General features: G+C 41.4%; 1 protein-coding gene across 6 annotated transcripts; it reads left to right on the top strand.

The window, feature by feature from the left end:
* The first annotated feature begins 1,369 nt into the window (after positions 1-1,369).
* LOC120717722 (protein FAM83G-like) lies at positions 1,370-19,462 on the top strand. Of its 6 annotated transcripts, none has more exons than XR_005692270.1 (6): positions 1,370-2,275; positions 3,154-3,321; positions 10,632-10,756; positions 11,095-13,085; positions 13,163-13,291; positions 17,921-18,034. XR_005692270.1 is itself a non-coding variant. In XM_040005931.1 (6 exons), the coding sequence occupies exons 1-5, from the start codon at positions 1,823-1,825 to the stop codon at positions 13,234-13,236; spliced, it is 2,811 nt and encodes a 936-aa protein (XP_039861865.1). In that variant the 5' UTR covers positions 1,370-1,822; the 3' UTR covers positions 13,237-13,283; positions 17,921-18,033. The 6 variants fall into 6 exon arrangements, 5 of the variants coding, with proteins under 5 accessions (XP_039861865.1, XP_039861864.1, XP_039861863.1 ...); XM_040005931.1 differs by having other exon boundaries at positions 13,163-13,283; positions 17,921-18,033; XM_040005928.1 differs by having other exon boundaries at positions 1,386-1,708; positions 1,801-2,275; positions 11,095-14,332; positions 17,921-19,462.
* Positions 19,463-21,461: the final 1,999 nt, after the last annotated feature.

Here is a 21,461-nt window from a genome sequence, read left to right as displayed (position 1 = left end):
GCTGTAAACAAAAGTGGACTTGCAAAGCAAGACACTGATAAAATCATACAGGAAACCATTATTTCAAGTTATTGCTGAATGTGGTTATACAAGCTACTGAATCGTGGGGCGCATTTGTTTTTTCACACATTATTGCAACATTTTAGATCCGTTTAAAAAAATAAATAAATATTAACTCTTGACTTTATTGTGTCCTGATACTAAAACTGACCGAGGGTGTACTTTCTTTTTCTGACTGCATCAATGTTATTGCAGTTAACCAAACTAAAAACTAAAACTAGGCGTGAAAAACACTGTTTAGTTTATCCATCTGTCCAATCTTTCAATTTTATTTCATTTTAGCTCACTAAAATAATAAAGCTTTTAGAGGTTTGAAAACTGATCATTAGCCAGAGTTGGAGTAAAATTGTGTGTGGAATCTGCAGCGCTATCAACAAATCATTGCTAAATATCTCACGGTATAGCCTCTCCCAAAACCACAAGCAGTGGTTTAAATTTCGTGCCCAGAAATGTTGCGATACCGCCATTGCCTGATTCTAAGCGTCATTGTTGTTTAGGTTGCAATGTGCAGACTTCTAGTTTGAGCATCTGCATCAGGCCTGCTCTGCATTAAAAACAGAAACAGTGAGCTGTAGGCGAGAACACCTCCCTGCTGAAAAGTAAATTTCAGCCTTGACTGCAATCTCTTTGTTCTTACACAGTAATAACATCACATGCATGCTTATAGATGTAACTGGGCTGCCCTGTCACTATAATCTACTGACAACGAGGTACTATGTTTCTGGTATTAGATGCAGTTCAAATGAAGTTATTATTTGATAAAAGAGATATAACGATCATAAAAGTCTTGAGGCAAAACATTTGATTGGCGGTGGTTGTGAAGACTTGTTCTTTTTTTTGTAAAGGGTTGCGTAAATCTAAATGTTTTAATTATTGTATGCGGGAATTTATTTGAAACTCTTATTCAACATGTTCTGTGCAGGTCAGAGGTCAGAAACATAGTGCACAAGGCAGGAGACGCTGAAGTTTGTGGTTGAAAACATAGACACCAGGAGAAAAAACCCCAAACAAACCAAAAACAAAAACTTAATGGTGCATGTACCTATTGCCCCCCAGGTAATATTTTACATCTTATTAATCCCGCTTTGATCTCACCGTCATATTTTAGTCTTTCTTTAAAGTAATTATGTGCTTCAATTTGATCTTTACAAAACACAAGCTGGGGCTTTTCCATCCTGGCAGGAAGTTAAATAAGAAAAAAAAAAACATGACAGAACAGGTAAAACAGCTATGTATGATCCGCTGATGGTTTTCACATGAGGTGCCATCTAAATGATTTAATGGACAAATCGAGGGATGGACATCTTCCTGCTGCCAGCGCTGCAACACTTCATAAAACTGGGAAGCCCCGGAGGTCACGTGATAAAGGTCTGCCTTTTTCTGAAAGCGTGTGGGTAGGTGTGTTTTGCCTGTTAAGGTCACACCTGTCGGGCGGTGCCGCAGGCAGCATGTCGCTCATTATTTACTTTCTCTCTTGCCGGGTAGCCTTTCAGCTTGGTAGTAACAATGGCTCAGTGTTAATGCATTATGGCTGACCAGCGGAATTATAGCGCTGACCGAAGCAGGCGACACGATGAAAGATATTTACCAGACCTCGAGCTAAGCTGCTCAGCTCTTCTAAAGAAACGCGAGGAATTAAAGCACACAGGTGCGTCTGTCTTCAGCCAAAGTCTGGAGACGTTTTGGAGAACTGCCTCGTAGAACTGGGTGGTTCATGAAAGTTGTATTGGTTTTTTTCAGTTAACTATTTCGGGCTCGAGACATGGCTCTATCCCAGCTTCAGTGCCTGGATGATAACCACGTGAACCCGCGGACGCACGAGTCCAAGCCCGAGTTCTTCTACTGTGAGGACCAGCGGCTCGCGCTGGAGGCTCTCCTGCGGGATGGTCGCGAGGCGTTCTTTAAATACCTGGAGGCTCGCGGCCTCCGGGGTTTCCTCTCAGACCCGGAGCTGGAAGCTCTCACCGGCGCCGTCGAACCCTATGACCCGGGCTTGGAGCTGTTCTCGGGGGATGCCGAAGACGTGCAGACCCCGCTGTCGCTTCACTACTGGCCAGAGCTGTCGGACACGTCCATCCCGCAGATGGACCTGGGCTGGCCCGACAGCGATGCGTACCGGGGGGTGACGCGCACTACGGTGTACACGCAGCCGCCGCTGGATGGTCACGCTCACATCAAAGAGGTTGTCAGAAAAATGATCGCACAGGCGCAAAAGGTAGGTGGGCCAATGCAGTTATGATAATATTAAATGGCACTATTCATCATCACATTATGCATTAAATAATATATAAAAATAACCATGTTTAAGTGCGGATGAAAACTTTGTTTTCTCATCAATATTTATGTGTGTTTAAGCTTCCTGGATGACTTGTGTGTTGGTTCATCTTCAAAGCATGCTAATGTTTACTCACCTGAGTTCATTTAATGACTGAATAAAAATCCGAAAATATTGATTTCTAGCCATCTAACTAACTTTTTTTTCTTTAGTCAGCTGTGCATAGTCCAGAAATTACCCACAGTGCTGGCATAAAGTCTAAAGAAGTCAGTATAGTCAGACTACAGACTGCTGACCAAATGAGTAAAGTGCAGCTTGATTTATGGCCATTATCAGCTATGCCACTAACAGTGGACTATGTGTGCTAGGTGGGGTATTTGCATGGGTATATTGCAGCGCTCATGCCTATCAGTCAGTGTTTGTGTCTGTTTATGCGGCTGAGTCATCTGGAGGCAGAAATTTATGACATGTCTTATTTCTTAGCATCACTTCTCTGTGACGTGTTATTTGCCTGAAACGAGCTCGCTGGATCATTTTCCTCAAGAGCTTCAGACAGAAAACGAGTTATCGGTTGTATAAGTAGCTGTGAGAGCTGGGAGAACTTTCCCTCTGCATAGGAAACACTTATTTTACTTAAACCTGAAAAACAACTTGAGTGTTATTTGTTTTGGCATAAAAATGTGTTCGCGCAGTAACCTTAAGGCTGAGGCTTTTATCCTTCTGCTCTGTAATGAATTTTGTTTTCATTTTCATGCATGAACTACATAGGAGTATCTGAGGCTGATCTAGGTTCTGTGCCTGTGCTTCTGCGTCTCCAGGTAATCGCAGTGGTGATGGATGTCTTCACTGATGTCGACATCTTCAGAGATTTGCTTGATGCTGGTTTCAAAAGGAGAGTTTCTGTTTACATCCTGCTGGAACGCGCAACGCTACCTCATTTCTTGGCCATGTGTCGGAGGGCCAACATGCACGCCGGACACCTCAAGGTGAGCCGGTACCACCCACTTTGTCGTTTTGCATAGCAATTTGAATCTTATCATGAAAGAGTGAGTCCAAATTCTAAGTAAAGCTGAAAACAGTCATAAAAGTCAGCCGTTCAGTTTTCCCACAGCACGCTGTTGGACAGACGTCGCCATTCAAAGCGCTCCACCTAGGCAATAAAAGGTGATTACGACTCAAATGATAATGAGATGGAAAGCGAAATTTCATTGTGTGACATGTGAGGTCAAAGTGTTACAGGGTAAATGTTTCACTGACGAGTTGAGCATCTTTGCCTGTTGGCCCCAAACGCACGCGCATTGAAACCTTTGGGACAAAATGGAAAGTCTTGCTGTGTTTTTGAGCCTGAAATAACTTTGTAAGGCTGTTGATGTAGAACACAAGGACAGATTATCTCGCAAAATAAGCAACTGAAGTCAAGAGACTTCTGTTATGCACGGATAAACAGAAGCACATGCCGGCTTCCCCTCTCTCTTTTGTCTCTCGCTGTCTCCCTCACACGCACACACGCTAGAGTCCACACAACCACCAGTAGATCCACCCAGCTGGTACTGCAACGCAGATAAATCCCATTCTGCCTACCTTTATTGTTACATATCGTAAGTAGCTAGCTACGATCAAAACACAGATATGAAACAGATCTTTCTCGTGCCGGGACATGTTAAAAGGGAGTTGCATGGAATATAAAAATGCGTTTTCACTGAACTGTTTTCTCGGGGCATAAATCTTTTGTAGAAAGCTGCCAAAGCAAACACAATCATTTTAACTCAAGTCAACCAAAAGAAACAATTGCTTTCTGTTAGGTGTGATCATTTCTCAAGAACAGTTTAGGATAGATTACTGGTTAAAGTGTCATTGTGCAGGATTAATGTTCTCTCATATTACTTCACTGTGTAGTGTTTTTTAATGGCTTAGTCAGCATTAGATGGGGCCTCTCACAAGGTCTGCTTGTTTCACTTGGACACAGTTTTGCTTGACAGGTGGAAGAAGGAGCTGAAAACATCCAACGCAAGGTGTTTCCAGTTGGAGTGTTTGGTTCAACTGTAAAGGATTGAAATTTTCCATGAGTACAGAAGAAAATTTAATGGAAATTTTCCATGAAATTGGCAAAATGAAATTTACCTGATTGTTATACAGTTTACACCAAGCACATTGTCCTCAACAGCTCTTTATTTGATTGAATAAATGTTTGATTTCATGTATTTCACTTACAGTTTGGTCAAAATTGAAAGAATAATTTGAAATTGAAATTGAAGAATAATTTTTTTTAGGGTATTTACTTGAGCCATGACCACGCCTACCGTCTGCAGCTGTACCTTATTGGCTCGACCTGTGTGCTTAGTGGTCCCTGTAATACTGCAGAAATATTTCAAAATATCTAAAGTAGCATGCATGCGTGCAGATCATGCTGATAAGAAAAGATGCACAAACACTCACACTTGTCACTTTATGCCTCAGAGTAACTAAAGTTAAACAGGCTTGACAGTCTTTCAGTACCATCTGGATCCAATTTGCCAACAAAACACCAAGAAATTCAATAGCAGCAGTGTTTGCTTTGTCAACAAAAGCACATGTTTGTGTGGCACATGACATGATAAGTGAAAGCGGTTGCTCGGTTTAATGAGTTTTTCATATGCGATTCATACTCGCTGCATTTGCCTTTTGAATTAAATGCCATGTTATTATTTCCTACTAAGACGTCCCAGACCTTTTTCTTGCGTTAGATTCATAAGCACTGAGAATCTGTCTTTAACAGATTGACTCCTACTTGCTTCACAGTAGACACACAGGCTGAAGTTGCTCTGCTAAATTAAATATTTGATAGCACAGTGGCTCTGTATGAAGAAAAGACATTCTGTGCCACAGTTTCTTCTAATATTTATGGAGAGACAAGTGTATCTCCTTCAGGTAGGTCACTCTCTGGTTTTAGCCAACAGCAGCGTACACTGTACACCTGAGAGAGAGTTTTAAAATGACATGCAAAGCTGCTATTCTGTTTAATCCACGGTGGCTCTGCAGCAAGTAAAACAACGCTGTTAAGAAATGGATCCAGTGTAGTAGGACACAATCTCGTTTGTTTGACAGCCAGCGTGCTTCCTTTCTCTTAGTCATACACTGCGAGTCTGTTAGGTTCTCCTATGAAGTGCACTGGAGGGGCTTACTCCCTGATGTGTCATATACTGCTGCTTTGTTATACTGGCAGGCAACCTTTGGTGTGGGGCCTATTTCACCAAGTAAAACTACATAGCCATTTATGACATTAACATTAACAGTGCACCAATAGATGCTCATCTATGTGGAAAATCTGAAGAGCCAGGAGACAGGAGTACGTGACGACGATGAGCAGCTAACACAAACATCTCTAAAAGCGACAAGTCTGTCAAGAAAGACAATGAGAGGATGACTTGCAGGAAACGGGTGATAGTTTGGGAATTTACCACAAGCCGTAAGTGACGAGATAGAGCGGCTGGAGGGGAGGGATGGGAGGAGGAGCAGATGAGTGGTGAAATGAGTTGCCAAGTGAGTGAGAGTAAGTGGAATCTGGCACCTGAGTGGGCAATAAGGTACTAAATTCTTCTTACCCATCAGTTATTCAGGAAGGTTTTCTAGGAAAATATCCAACTGCCACACTTCAAGCTGACAGAGCTTAATTTAAGTAGTTTAGCAAAGCGTGCACATTGACTGTAGAGACTGTTGAAACCACAGTGCACTCGGAGGTGGTTTTATTTCCGCATAAAATGCATTGAACAACTGCTCAAATGCTCGTCGTCGTGAACTTGGAGCATGCAATGCAATTTATCGAATCGGTTAACCAAAGGAATGCACTGGGGGAGGGAGAAAGTTTAGGGTGTGCCTAAACGAAGGAGGAAAACAAGTGTTTCTACTCTGAGACAAAGCATGCCAGAAAAAAAGAAAAGAGGAGCAGCTGAAACAAGAAGACTGACTGCATGATGTTTTGGCTGCATCATGTGGCTTTCAGACAGACTTAGCACTTAAAGTTGTGTCAAGGCATCCGGAAGGGCAGGCTGAAAATCCCCAGATCAGACAGTGTAAGTCTACACTTACAACAAACCAAAGGACTAGTGTGTCAAGGTGACTTGAGGGTCTGTTACACACCTTGCTGGGCTTATGGAGCTTATTTATGAACTGCTGAGTAACGACAACAAGAACCACACAACTTATGGTCAATATGTGTAATGGTGTGATTTTTTTTTTTTTTTTTTTTCTCTCTCCAACGTTACTGTATTATGTTTGTAAAATGAGATTGTCAGTCTAACACTTCCATGCATTCTTTTTTGGATAATACAACGATTAACTGTGATAAATCATCCATGAATATATATGTGTTGCTGTCTACATAGATTGAAATTCACATTTAACTATTACATGAACATTTCTTCTTCTACACGAATATAACCAGAATCCAACCAGCTGGCAGCCTGTTGAGTCGAGTCCCTCAAGTTGCGCTCATTGACAAAAACTCAATCAGACTGATGGCAACATGCTGGCAATCTGTCTGCATTTATAAATTAGACAGCAATTCTTTGCAAACCTCCAACAATCTCTCTGAGAGTGACCTCAGTCAGTCCACATGGTCATGAGTGCAACACCCTCAATTTCTGGGCAACCACTGAGTCACCACAAGTTGCACTCGGTCGCAGAATGTGAAAAAATTCAATATTGTCACCAGGAAGCCACGCTTTTTTTTTTTTTTTTTTTTTTTTTTTTTTTTTTTCTTATTTTGTAGATGCAAGGAGATTGATGTCCTATGTTTAATCATGTAACTTAGGTATTAGCTTGTTGCAAATTAGGAGGTTAAGTCTGTCAGATGGTCTTTCAGTTCAGTTGATTTAATGAGAGTTTGCTTGCGTCCTGCGAGCTTATAGCACTGCCTAACTTTGTAAACCTGTTCATGGATACCTAAACCTTTATTTTTTTTATTGTAACAACTGGGATCTTTTTGTTGGAGCTGAAACGAAATAAATTGTTTTTAACACTCAGCGGTATCTTAATATTTGAGAACTGAAGAAGCAATTGGACCTATAAATGGTCAATGACAACAGAGTTGACAAGCAGCTAGTGATGTAGAAAAGTGCTGGAAGGAAACCATGTTTTTAAATGTTAGCATTGCAACATACATTATTTTATATGTTTGGTGTATAGTTGAAAACAGGCTTTTCACAGAGGTCATGTTTGTACATGCATATGCACAGAGATTGCATAGGCTTAGTTGGTATCTATTTGTCTTTTGCTTTCTGAAAGTGCATTGGGTTAGATGATGATGTGAGGATTCAGTTACTGTGGTTACTTTCAAGCGCTCCAGTTTTTCTGTTAGCACTGTTCATGTACAGCATGTTTTTAAGCTGTTTCTAAAAACTCCCAGGCTTCACAGTGTCCCAGACTCCAAATATTTGAACGTTTCAGAAAGGAATCACTTTCAGTCTGAACAAAATTTCAAAGTGAAAGTAAGCTCAGGATCAGACGTTTGTTTTAGTGAGTAATCCAAACCGTGCAGCAACACCCAGCAAACATGATTAAAACTGCGGCGTCATCTCCTTGGTCAAAACTTGTCAATGATTGATGCCAGAAACTGAACCGTACATATATGGATGTTGATGTTGTGTCACGTAGAATAGTTGTTACGTCAGCCCGTCTCTTACAAAGTAAGAAATGTAGATCAGATTACTGCAAAGAAGAAATGAAAGGCATTTGTCTCTGTTTTTTTTTTTTCTTTTTTAATACATGATTGTGATGAGACTTTAATGCAACTTGGTCTTCTCCATGTACACAAACTAGTATTACTGCAACCTGATTTTAAGAAATAGACACTTTTAAGGTAGTCACAGTTTTGTATACCTCTGTTGTATTTCATTTGTTGCATGTTGAACCTAACATCAGGCTCTTTCCACAATGTTAGCATCATACAGTCAGGAATGATATTATTCAAATGTGCCATTAAGCTGAGTAGGATAAGTGATGAGGTCACAGGTTTCAGTCACCACAGCAGTCTGTGTAAATATATATAGTTCTCATTCATTTCATTTTTAAATTTCGTTAATTTAATTTTAATTGATGAAGAGGTTTTAGAAAACTATCCTTGAACACAAAATTACTGTTGATAGAAAGTCTAACAAGGACATCCAGATATTGTTTAAGAAGCACCTTAAACCAAGGCATCAGTTCAACTTTTATTTTGGAATTATTTTTTTTTATTTTCAGCCACCACTAGCTGCTGAGAAAAAGTTGATTGCTATTCAGTGTGTTTGGGATATTAACGGCTAATCTTTTGTTGTGGATGAATAATTTCAGACATTTTCGTCATCTTCTATTTGCCATATTATGACATTTGTCTCTACTAACTGGAACCGTGAACTTTTACTGAAAACAGTTTAACTCATCCTCCATCTTCCCTGTGCTAATGTTTTATATTATCCTAACCATAACTCTGTAGTATGGAAGAGGATTAGGGCCACAGGAGAAACAAAGAAAAAAAAGTGGACATGTCTTTTTCTTTTTTTCTTTTCCAGAATTCTGACTTTAATCTCAGAATTCTGCAAAAAAAAAGAAAGAAAGAAAAAGATGTGCCATCCCCCCCCCCCCCCCCCCCCCCCGGTGGGCCTAATCCTCTTCACTGTAGCTAGCCACAGAGGTAGGACATAATTGTGTGCCAACTAGCACAACTTCACTAACCCTCCAAATGTTGCTACTATTTAGTTTTCTGTCTCTGTCAAAACATGGTCGAACATCTTTAGAAACTAGCTAGCTAATGTTGTGCTAGCTTATAACACAGCTAACCTTATAAATCCTCGTCATAGATACCTGAACGTTAAACTTTATTGTAACATCTGGGAGAATAAACGCATGGATCATTTTGTTTTAACCTAAAAACAGTACAGACTTTTTTAACACTAAGGCTACGTTCACACTGCAGGCGAAAGCGCATCAAATCTGACTTTTTTGCTATCATGGTATGACAGTGTGAACGGCACAAATCCGATATTTTTAAATCCGATCTGGGTCACTTTCGTATGTGGTACTGAATCCGATACATATCCGATGTTTTAGAAAGCGACTGCTGTTTGAACGGTCATGTCGCATTAAATCCATCTTTTACGTCACGGACACAAGACAGACGCCAATTATCAGCTCCGGAGAAGCGCCCGAGAAGACATCGCGAACGCTTCCTGGTTATCCAGTGTAGATGTCAGTGAAACTGTTGAGAAGACAACGTTGGAGAAACGTGAACATTTTATTTTGTACTGTATAATCCTTTGAAGCACCGCTCCTCTCTAAAACAGCAATAAGGATAATTATTACATTTTACAAAATAACTTGAAGCAAAAATTGGGAAACGTAAAGTCCGAAACAAGTCTTTATATTAACAGCCATCAGTCAAACCATACTGCTTGGTCTGGATCTAAACAGAGTGCAGTGTGTGTGACGTCGTCTTTTGCGCATGCGGGCCGCTTTGAGGATTCACACTAGAGCGCGTTTGCTGTCACCTTTTATTTTGTAGTGTGAACAAGCAGACAAAAACATCGGATTTGATCAAAAAAATCGGAATTGAGCATTAAGACCTGCAGTGTGAACATAGCCCAAGTGGTATTTCAACATTTGTTTGATTTTGAGATCAGAAGAAGTGATTGGACCCAGAAATGGCTAATGACAATGGACAGATGGAAGGAAAACATGTTTTCTGTTGAAAGGAATAATTATTTTCATTATAGGCTTTGAGCCTTAACACATTAATAGGCAAAAGCAGGTGCAGGAAAATTGACTCAGAAGGCTTATTTTATAACACATATGCTGTGCTTTTAAGAGGCATGAAAAACAGACAGTTTCCAACAAAGGTGGGGAATATAGGTTTTCAAATCAAGTAAAGACAAGCCAGACATCATAATGTGGGTTGTGTAAGTTTTAAGCAGAGTGTTTACACTGGCTGTAGTTTGTGTAATTGCTTAGATGTTTGAACACATGGAGCAATTGCCTTAGATTAAGGCAGTAAGTGGAAAATGACTGCTAATGACTTCTGTATCTATGTTTTAGGGATTATTATTAAGGCAAACAGTTGTTTGTTAGCAAACAAAGAAAATTCTACATTGGCTACATTTGAGTTGTAAATGTTTGATATTACTATTATTTGTGGATGTTATTGTTCTTTGGCTGACGTAGTGTGACTCACGGTCTCTACTCACATTGTTTGGCAGCCTTTTATTCTATAATGCAGGTCACAGGTTATGAAGGCAGTTTTGGGTCTTTAATATGTACAAAAATTGCGTGTTTGTTTGTGTTTCAGCACCTTCGTGTCCGCTGCTCAGAAGGAGCGGAGTTCTACACGAGGTCCTGCACCAAGGTCAGAGGGCGAATGGGTCACAGATTCATGTTCGTTGATGGAGACAAAGCTGTGTCTGGGTCGTACAGGTCAGTGCGCATCACGTGTGTGAGAAGGAGGGAGAATGTGTCAGAAAAAGATTATCGCCTTGTGCTCCACCTGCTTTTGAAACTGCCAACTTGGCACAATAGATAAATAAACAATGCCTTGTCGACATAGCAGACAAACAGGTTGTAAATGTATCCAATCTAGCAGAGTAACCGTGCAGTTCCTAAGTGACTGGATCATTATACTTTTACGTTTGCAGTCATTGCTGATTACTTCATTATGCTTGCAGTGTAGTGTAGTTTGTTTTGTGGTATCGTGGTGCAGTTTAAATAAGTCTGAATTTGCATTTTTTATTTGTTCATATTTGTTTTTTGTGCAGCTTCACTTGGATGGCCTCACGTCTGGATAGGAATCTCATCACCGTGGTTACAGGCCAGGCTGTGGATGGCTTCGACCGACTGTTTCGCTTCCTCTATCTGTCCTCTAGTTCTGTTGACCTCCGGCAGACCATCACAGAGCCTGAACCTGAGCCGGAACCCCTCCCACAGCCCGCCCCTGTCATACCCCCTTCTGCTGAGATTGCTAGGAAGTTGTACAGCCCAAAATATGCCCTGGTTGCTTTGACCAACCCTGGCCCCACCACCTCTGTTAACCAAGAAAGCCCCAAAGAACCCCAAAATCCAGAGAACTCCAAGAAGAAGAGGCGAGGCAAGGCTAGTGAAGAATCGACAAAAGAATCTCCTCTCCATCCTGGATTAATAAATCTAGAAAAAGCATGCTTAATCGCATACCTGCCCACATGGCCAGAACCTGACCCCCCCAGTGATGTCATAGGGTTCATTAATGTTCGGGATGCCAAAAAACCAACTCAAGTCCACTTGCAGCGTTCAGAGATGTTTGAAACCAGCCAGGCGATCAGGTTTAGCAGTCCGTTCAGCAGCACAAAGGAATCCAAGGAAGAAGTCGCCAAGCCCACACAGGCGACTCCTAAACAAGAGGAGGTGAATGCACTCCAACCAGCACAGGCTAAATCCATGGTTGATGATGCTGTAGAAAAAGCACAGCAAGCACAACTCAGTGATGTCACACATAACAAAGAGGCATCTGAACAGAAATCACCTGCATCTGAGGAAAAGTCTGACCTGCAGTCAGACGCCGCTAATTCTGTCAGCGCCAAGAATAAATTTGATTTAAGCACAACCACTAACCAAGAGGCAGGCCTTGATACTCCCCTCGGTGCACAAACACTTCCCCAATCCAGCAGCGAAGCACCCGCTTCTGAAGAGGGGAAGATTTCCCACGCAGAACAACCCGTCTCATCAAACAGTCACGCTGAGTCAGGCTCGCTCCCAGAATTAAACATAGAAAAGAAAGCAGAACCTACAAGTAGATTGAGCACACAAAGTTCTGCTGTACACAGGACACACACCCCAACACCAAACGGTGCACACACCCCTCAGATTCCCGACTCCCCAGAATTAAACACAGAACAAGGTACGAAAGAAAAGACCGCACCACCACAGGCGGATTCACAAACACGAGCTGTTCACAAGCAACCGCAAATCTCTACTGAAGTGGCTTCTAGCATCCAGACTCCAACTGTCCACAGTAACATTTCCACCTCCCTGGTTTCTGCCACACAGTCTAAAAATAACCACATTCCTATTACTACAGTGCACTCAAGCACATCTTCTAGCGCTTCTGTTCCCTCCACCAGCTCCTCTGCCCTTCTTCCTCTTACTTCTTCCGTTACAACACCAAATCCACCCCTCCCTGCATCCTCTTCTTTGACCCCAGCTCCCCCTATCCCTAAACCTCGTACCATACAGATAGTTATGAGTGACAGCAGCACCAGCAATGGGCAGAAACTGCTGGAGATCCGTCTTGTTAGGAGGCCCGAGGCCAGCACAGGGCCCCTCGTGGCCCACAGTGCGTTTGATGTGGCAGCTGTTGAGCAGACATCTCTGGTAAAAGAGTGTCAAACTGTCCCTGAGCTGCAGGACGACAGTACCAGTAAGGCAGGGGCACAAAAAGACACAGAGAACACAGGGAATCCTGAAGAAACTTCAAAGCAAGAATCTAAAGAGACAAGTGTGGAAGCAGATGAGCAAGACGATGACGGAGCAGCATCCCAGACGGTCGCTGGAAGCGAGCTGCACAAGTCAGACGCTTTGATTAATGATGCACCAAAGGCAGCCGCATTGAAAATTCAAGAAATCATTCCAAAAGATGTTGACCTCGAAACTTCCGAAGATTGCAGGATTATTGGGAAGATGGACGCACGCTGTGTAGCAACAGCGCAGGCAGATACAGCGAGCCCTGAAAGGACTCTGACAGGCTCTGAATCTGGTGACGTGTCAGACAAAAAAGGTGAAAATGTGACACAGTGCAGAACATTTCTCACAAGAGTACATGAACCCCAAAGGATATCATTTTCTAAACCACAGGACATGGATCAGATGGAGGCTCTGAATTCTTCGACAGCGCCAGTGTTCTCGACCTCATGTCTGCGACCTCATAACGGCGATGGCACACACACATCTGCTACAGACACCCACAGCCAGCAAGGTGAACAAGTAAGACTCACACATGTAGACAATGAGGTTAATATGCGAAATACTGCAAATCACAACACGCACAGCACCTTTCAAGAACAAACTTCTACAGGACGTGTTGGCACACACACGCCCGAAAAAGCCCTGCGTTTACACCTCACCGAAACACACCTGCCGGACTTCCGTTCGCAAACACCTGTGCACCGATCACAGTCGCTTAAAGCACACACTCCCACTCCTGATGGATTTTCTCCACGCACACCAGCCTTGGATTCTCTATCGCCAGACATTTTTGATGGTTATATCTCCTCACGAGAGGACTCCACTCTCTCCACCACCTCTGAAGAGTATTATGAATGTAGCGACTCGCTTTTTAACGAGCCTGTTTTTGACCACATGGCTTCTCGTGACCAGGGGATGATAGCGGATCACATTAATTTCGCACACACAAATAGTCTAAATTCTCCCGCCACTGGCACCGGTCCTGCACACATAAATTACAGCTCAAGTGATGCTACATTAGGTATGGCACACAGTGAAACACAGACTTTGACTGGGGCCGCTAAAGTCCCCAGTTCTTCTTTACTTGGAAAAAAAGTGGAAACTAGGGAGGTAGAGAACAAGGCAAGTGAAGAAGAAGCGAGTGAAGAGGACGAACATGGGAGGAAACTGAGTGTGGCTGAGACGAGGGAAGAGCAAGAATCCCAGGGGACAGAGATGAGAGGCAGTGAGGATACTAATAGAATAATGGTGCAAATTAAACGAGGCAAAGATTCAACTGAAACAGGAGGAAAAGACAAAGAGGTCCAAACGCCTACGAGAAAGGTGGCAAGGAGCCAGTCAGCTGCAGACAGACTGGTGGATGGAGGAATGACTGCAGGAGGGTCAAGTGAAGAGAGATCAAAGCCAAAGCGATCGTCCGCTGGTGACATTAAATCAACAGAGGGAGGGAGACCAGACAGAGAGGGGAGGGAGAACGCTTCAAACCAGGTGGAAATAAGACCCAGGGGTACAGAGAGGAGAGCGAGCCCCCAGTCAAAGAGGCAGACAGAGGGACAGAAGGTATGAGCACTGGTCAGAATAACATTTAAAACCAACAAAACGTTTCTTTAGTTTGCCAATCATATCCAAATGGGTATATATACAACTGGATTTTGTTAAAAAACAAAAACATGACACTAATTAATTGAAATTAAGGTAACACATTTTTCCTTCTTTGACAACTTAATTTAAAAAAAAACACAGTTTTTCAATTGGTGACCTTGAGACACTTAGTTGCTGCTGTATGTCCATCGTTTCCAGTCTCTGTGCTAAGCTGAGCTAAGCAGCTGAAACTGTTTAGTATGCAAACATGAAAGTGGTGTCAATCTTCCATTGGAGCCTTGGTAAACATATCTGTATCCGCCAACATCCTTAGTCTCTTGAAGAAACGCACCCATTGCATTGCCAGGGTTCATAATTAGATGCCCAAATGTATTTTACAACTAAATGAGGGCAAAATAAATGTTTTAGTAGATCCCAAGGCTTCACTCCGTGTTAACTTGCGTGACGGAAAAAACCCGAAGCATGCAAAAAATGTGGGTGTGATCTTAGCTTGTAGAAGCACATGCTCACTATCTCTAAGCCGGCCTTTTATCATCTTTAAAAACAACATATCTACAGTTGTAGGTGCTTCCTGCCACAGTCTCAGCCTTTTCTGATGCTTTTATTTTCAATAGAAAGTTATGCACCTTTTCCTACTGTAACAATGCAGGTATTAAGTAAATATATGCATAATTATATTTCACCAAATCAAAGGAATAACCCCAACAGTCAAACATTGACTTGGCGACAGCAGGGAAGAAAAACTCCCATTCAACAGGAAGAAAACTCAAGCATAGCCAGGCTCAGGCAGGGGCTGCCATCTGGTGTGACAGGTTGGGGGTGAGGTGTGGTAGACAAGATAAAACACATGCTGTGGAAGAGAGCCATAGTAAGAGATTAATAACTAATGATTAAATGCAGAGATGTGTTTAAACACACAGAATGAAAAGAAATAAGGGAAGAAGAATCAGTGCATCATAGGAAGCCCTCAGCAGTCTAGGCCTATTACAGTGTAACTAAGGGAGGATTCAGGGTCATCTGATCCAGCTGTAACTATAAGCTGTAACAAAGGCTGGGTGTCTTTTATATCTGAACTGGGAGTTGGTTCCACAGAAGTGGGGCCTGAAAGCTGACGGCAGTGCTGCAGGGAGAGTCTTAAATAAAACCAAAAAGTTTAAACATCCTTCTTATTTCTTCTTCTCTTCGCCTCCCAGTAAAATAATTTCTCACTGCTTGTAAAATCGATGAATGACAGCCTCTTTTCACTCTGTCAATGTGCTTACTGAATCTAGACCTCCTGGCATCGCTTGAATCACAAAGCAAATACTGAATGATTTCTAAATCATCTAGTTTTATGGTCCCACTCTACCACTTACAACTACAACTACTACTGCTACACCAGTGTGTTCTTTTAAAAAGAGACTCAAAGCGTATCTCTTTTTGCACGTGTGTGATCAATGGGGAAATTTTTCAGGATCAGTGTTATTTTTATTCCTATATTTTTTTTATCCTGCTGATCAAAATCCCTTTTTAAAGTGTAAAAGGCGATTGTGGCTCAAGGGCTGGCAGTTCGTCTTGTAATCGAAAGGTTGCCGGTTCGAGCCCCGGCTCTGACAGTCTCGGTCGTTGTGTCCGTGGGCAAGACACTTCACCCGTTGCCTACTGGTGGTGGAGGGCCCGGTGGCGCTGTCAGTGCTGTGTGCACCTGTGTGTGAATGGGTGGATGACTGAATGTGTAAAGCGCTTTGGGGTCCTTAGGGACTAAGTAAAGCGCTATACAAATACAGACCATTTAATCTCTTATTTTAGAAGTTTTTGCCATGTGTGATGTCCTTTTTCCTTCTGCTTTGAAGCTTGTTAAGTCTATGCCTGTCATATGAAATGTGCTATATAAAGAAACTTGAAATAGTGCATTTATCAAAGTGTCTTTTTGTTCTTCACTGACAGTTTTTTTTATATTAAGGTTCATCAAAGTTTAGAAAAATTGAATGTGAAAGGCTTTAATAACATACAGTATTGTGCTAAAGTCTTGAGCCGCCCCTCATTTCTTTATGCTTGGGCAGGAAAAGTATATAAAGCAAAAACAGAGTTTGCACAATTCTAATTTTGAACATTTATATGACTGCATGTTTTTTTTCAACACAGTCTGAAGTCTGATAGGCAGCCTTTCTGCAATTTCTTGAAGTAGTCTTCAGGAATAGTTCTCCAGGCTTCTTTGGATGTTGGCTGCCTTTTCTTTTGTTCTGTCAAGATGATCCCATACTGCTTCAATAACTTGAAGGTGTGAGCTCTGGGCTTTAACCAGGTATTCTTTTACTGCCTTGGTAGTGTGTTTTGGATCGTTGTCATATTGTCATGCTAATAAAATGCTTTCCAGAAGGTAATGCATGGTGGATTTTTTTTCTACATTCATAAATTCCATCAGTTCCAGTAAGATCCCCACCAGCTAAAATTCAGATCCAAACCGTGACAGCGCCTCCACCGTGTAGACTTACTGTTTTACCTTGCACCTCAGCTGGCTCATGATGATTTAAACTAAATTTTCAAATTTGGATTCATCACTCTATAAGACCTGCTGACCCTGATTTTCAGTCCAGTTATTATGTGATTTGTATATCTCAGCCCATTCTCTCTGTTTCCCTTCTTTAAGAATGGCTTCTTGACAGACACCTTTCCATTGAGGCCATTTCTGATGAGGCTTCAGTGAACAGTAGATCATTGAAGGCCCAGCTTCTCTCAGGTTTATGCTGGATTCCCCCCCGTTTCTGAAGGACATGACTTTCAGATACTGTTCCTCACACTGCCCACCATATTCTTTTTTGGCTTATAGCTCTTTAGGAATTCCATTATTGTTAAACATGTGAAAAGTAGCCGTTGTTCAAAGAAAGACTCTTAAAGCCTCAAGAACTATTGCTCAAGATCACTTAAAAAAAAAAAAGTAAAAAATATATAACAAATTCAGGGTTGGATCAAGAGTTTTGCACAGTACTGTATATAATTATGTAATATAATTTACAGCATTTGTTTCTGTGTTTGTGTGTTGATCCATGAACCTTTCACCAGCAGAGCATCACTAAGTTGAAACACAGCAGCACAACCATGCTTTGTTTATTATTGAAGAAGGATGCCTCGTGCGAATAAAGGTGGCATATTTATAATGACGTGCTGTGGGTGTTTGCACTGATAGAGTATTTAAAGGAGTCTAAAAGATGAATAGGTTTCACATTTATTGGTGTTTAACTCACTCACTCTTGCCCCGAATCCACTGCCTTTCATCTCAGAGTACTCAGTCTGAGTCAGTGAAGTGTTGTTTGCATGTTTTAGCTTATTTCAGTCATGTAATATTAATGAACGTGAAAATAACACAGACACTTTGCACCCTCTCTTTTCCATTTGCAACAAAGCTTATATGTCGCTTGCTAATGCGTGTGTGAGTGTAAGAATCCTACACTGCATTATAGATAAGTTGCCCCACGTATGATAGATTAAATATGAGAAACTGTTGTCTGCAGAAGTGTTACACACACCCTGAGTCAGACATCTCCTCTGTCTTTCTTTTTTCTGCAGCTTTCACACTCTTCACCCAAACCTCAAAAACAGAGGGTCCAACGTAATCCGAATTTCTTTGATAATATGTCATCTCTTCACAAAACGTCAACCAGACCACCGCAACCACTGGTGACGGGTACTGTGGGATCTATAGCCGGACGGAAACGGGTCTCCCAAAGCCAGCAGAGCCAGGATTCAGCAGCACAGAACCAAACTCCTTATCCAAACTCCTCCTTACTCCATATGAACCCACAGATCCAGCTCAGTACTCAGTCTCACAACCAGACAGCATCTGGACCGGAAGTGCAGGATGGGAGAACTCCATTTAACTTGAGTTTCAGCCGGCTGTACAACCTTAAGGGGATGAATGGCAAAGTGAACAAGACTCCAGCACACAGTAAAAGAGGCAGCGTGGCCACTCCAGCACATGAGAGTAAAACCACCAGCTAACGTGGTCACTGGTCATCACGTCTTTTTAATGTTACTGCGTCAGGCGAAATCACCACTGGGCCAATGTTTATATACCAACACGTTGTTACCTCTTTCTTGACTCCTCGTGTTGTATGACTAATTTTTCATGTCTGCATTTAAACTCGTGGAGATTTATTTTTCATATTTAAATCCAGCTGCCTGCCAAGTTTACAGCGAGCTTTCTTCCCTGGGAGGTCATGACTTCAGGTGCAATAAAAAGACTAGACCAGAGTTTGCATACATTTTTAACAACTCGGATGAGGAAACTGAAATAGTGTGTTTTCATTCTCCAACCTCGGGCGTCAGTCAAAAAAACCAAAAACTCTTACATCAATCAGCTCTTTGACTTACTGTATTTAAACATGCTGCACATATACAGCGGATAAAGCGAAAAGAAAAACAATATATTATTGGCATTACTGGATGACTCCCATATGTTTTTGTGGATTAACGTACGGCTTTAATATCGTGTTTTCTATTTTTTAAAATTTTTGCTGTTTGATTAATGGGGATTGATGAAAATGTACGTTAATAGTGTTTAAAACTGGTCCCATCACATTTTTCTTTTTATTAAAATGTACACACCTAACTGCATTTACATAGGACTATATTATATACCATATTAGAGTTCCGGCTGTTATCTAACATTACTTTACATTTAATAAAGAAAACGCTCAGCATTTTGTGAATTTTTTTTTTTACAGCAATCTGGAGCATTTGTCCTGAATTTGTAATATATTTTTTCTCCTCTGTATATCTGTACATTCAAAAAGGGGGTGCATGTTAAAAAAGTGAAAACAGAATTATAATTTTATTTAGGTCATTTGGTATTGTTACACTGAAAGGCTAAAGAGCAGTTTTCTTTTTTTTCACATCAAAAGTATTTTTTTAGATTCTTAATATTTTTGTCCTGGAAGTGACTGTGCCAACAGACTTGCTACCTCTGAAGACAGATAAAGATGTTCTGAAGAATTGCTGCAGGAATGCACCAGATAATGCACAGGTTTTTCCAAATGAGAGTGGAAATGTGCAGGATGACCAAGATGCTAAAAATCACAAATATCATATGTCGTTTGATGGTAAAATAAATAAATAAATAAATAAAATAAAGAAGCATCTTCTGTTTGTAATGTTATAGTTAATGGACAATGCATTTTTAATGAATGTGCAGCATGTTTACGCCTTTGCCAAAGATTTTGTATTTAACTGTTAAGTGTCCACATTGGTGTGTTTGTAGTGGATTTACATAGATTTAAGATGAATTCAGCTCTTTTGAATCCACTGCAGACAGGTAGACATCTGCAAGCATGACTTCAGAGCTCACTTCATGTGAGCTTACACATATGGTCATGAGCTGTCACCATATTTCTGACTTCAAATTAGATTCAGATTTGCAGCAAGGGTTGAATTATGCAAATAGAGGAAAATAAAGCTCTGTGTCTTTAAATGGCTGGAAAAAAATGAATATCCTTTCTGAGCAACATACTAACATCTTATAATTAAACATCTTATAGTTAAAAATGTTTCACTGGATAGGAAACTATCACTGATGCACGTAACATGAAGTACAGATACATTAAGAAATGAAAGACTAAATAGATGATAGTTTAGGTCGGGGCTTTGGGAAGGCCATTCTAGCACATTAACGTTAGCCTGCTTTATCCAGCCCAAAACCAGTTTTGCTGTGTGTTTGGATTGTCCTGTTGGAACACCCAGGTGAGTCCAAGTTTCAACCGTCTAGCTGTTGATTTGAGGTGAAGTTGAATAAATTGGAGGAAACCCTGCTTCTTCATTATTCCATCCACTTTGTACAACGTACCAGTATCACTAGGAGCACAACAGCCACAAACATGATGATACCTCCACCATGCTTGACAGCTGCTACGGTGTTCTTAGGTTTGAAAACCTCCCCTTTACTCCTCCAGACACCCTTCTTGTCATTGTGGCCAAATGCCTCAATTTTTGTCTTGTCTGACTAAAGAATTTTCTCTAAATAACATTTGGCTTGTCCAAGTGAGCAGCTTCAGAAAATTTCATTCAACAACCTTGCACTCCATTGTGAGATAAAACTTATTTCACTCTCTATGGTGACATTGGTGTTCCAGCTGTTTCCAGTTCATGGCAGGGTTGAGCCTTGGTGGTTCCTGAGTTGCTTCCAATTTCATCTCATCTGTGGGTGACAGTTTGGATCTTCTTCTAGACCGTGACAAAGTTTTTGTCAATTAATATTCAGATTGACAACAAAGTAAAGGAAGTTATGTGAGTTATGAAAATCTGCTGGGAAATATGTGTGTTTTAATCTATGAAATGTGAGGCATGTAATTTAAGTCTTCTTTCCGTTAAAGGCATGCAATGATCCATGACACTGCTCTGCATGTTTTAGATAAGAAGAGGAAGGGAAAGTAACAGGAGACGTCTAACGCAGTCGTGCAAACACGCTAACACATTCCTACACTAGGTTTCACATGCTACAAGTCATTGGAGGTCAGGTCCTGGGTGTGGCTTGCCTCCACGCATTTGTTGAATCATATTTTCACTTAAAAATACATTGTTTGCTAAGCACATGGCTCATAGAAAAATATAGGATTAGATGATTATATGTTTGATATACCTTTATTAGTCCCACAAGGGGAAATTTCATAAGGCTGCCGACCTATTGCACGCAATGGCGGTGCCATCTTACCCTCCGACCATACATACATTACACAAAACATCACATGGGGAAGACAGGTCAGAGGGGTATAACAATGGAAAAATGCACCACATGAGGAAAGATAAGGAGGAAAAAATAACTCCCCCCAGACTGAGCTCCAACAGGGAGATCAGTTTGAGAACCGAAAAAAACACCTCTGCACATAGCACATGAAAAAACTCTTAATACACCAAAGAAACACATGACAAGCGACAGGGGTGGATAAAGGGTGAGAGACCGCCGATTTAGACAGTACATCCGGGCCTGCAGCCTGTGCGCTGGTCTCCTTGATCCACCGTCAGCATCGGAAGGGAATAAGCGTCGAAGGGAGGGGGGATGAGTGTGTGCATATCAGTGTATATGTATGTGTGCGTGTCCAGAGTTCAGCTGAGACAG

The sequence above is a fragment of the Simochromis diagramma genome, unplaced genomic scaffold (genome assembly GCF_900408965.1).
Source record: "Simochromis diagramma unplaced genomic scaffold, fSimDia1.1 OVJJ01000510.1, whole genome shotgun sequence".
In the NCBI taxonomy this organism is placed as follows: domain Eukaryota; kingdom Metazoa; phylum Chordata; class Actinopteri; order Cichliformes; family Cichlidae; genus Simochromis; species Simochromis diagramma.
This window is presented reverse-complemented; position numbering and strand designations above follow the sequence as displayed.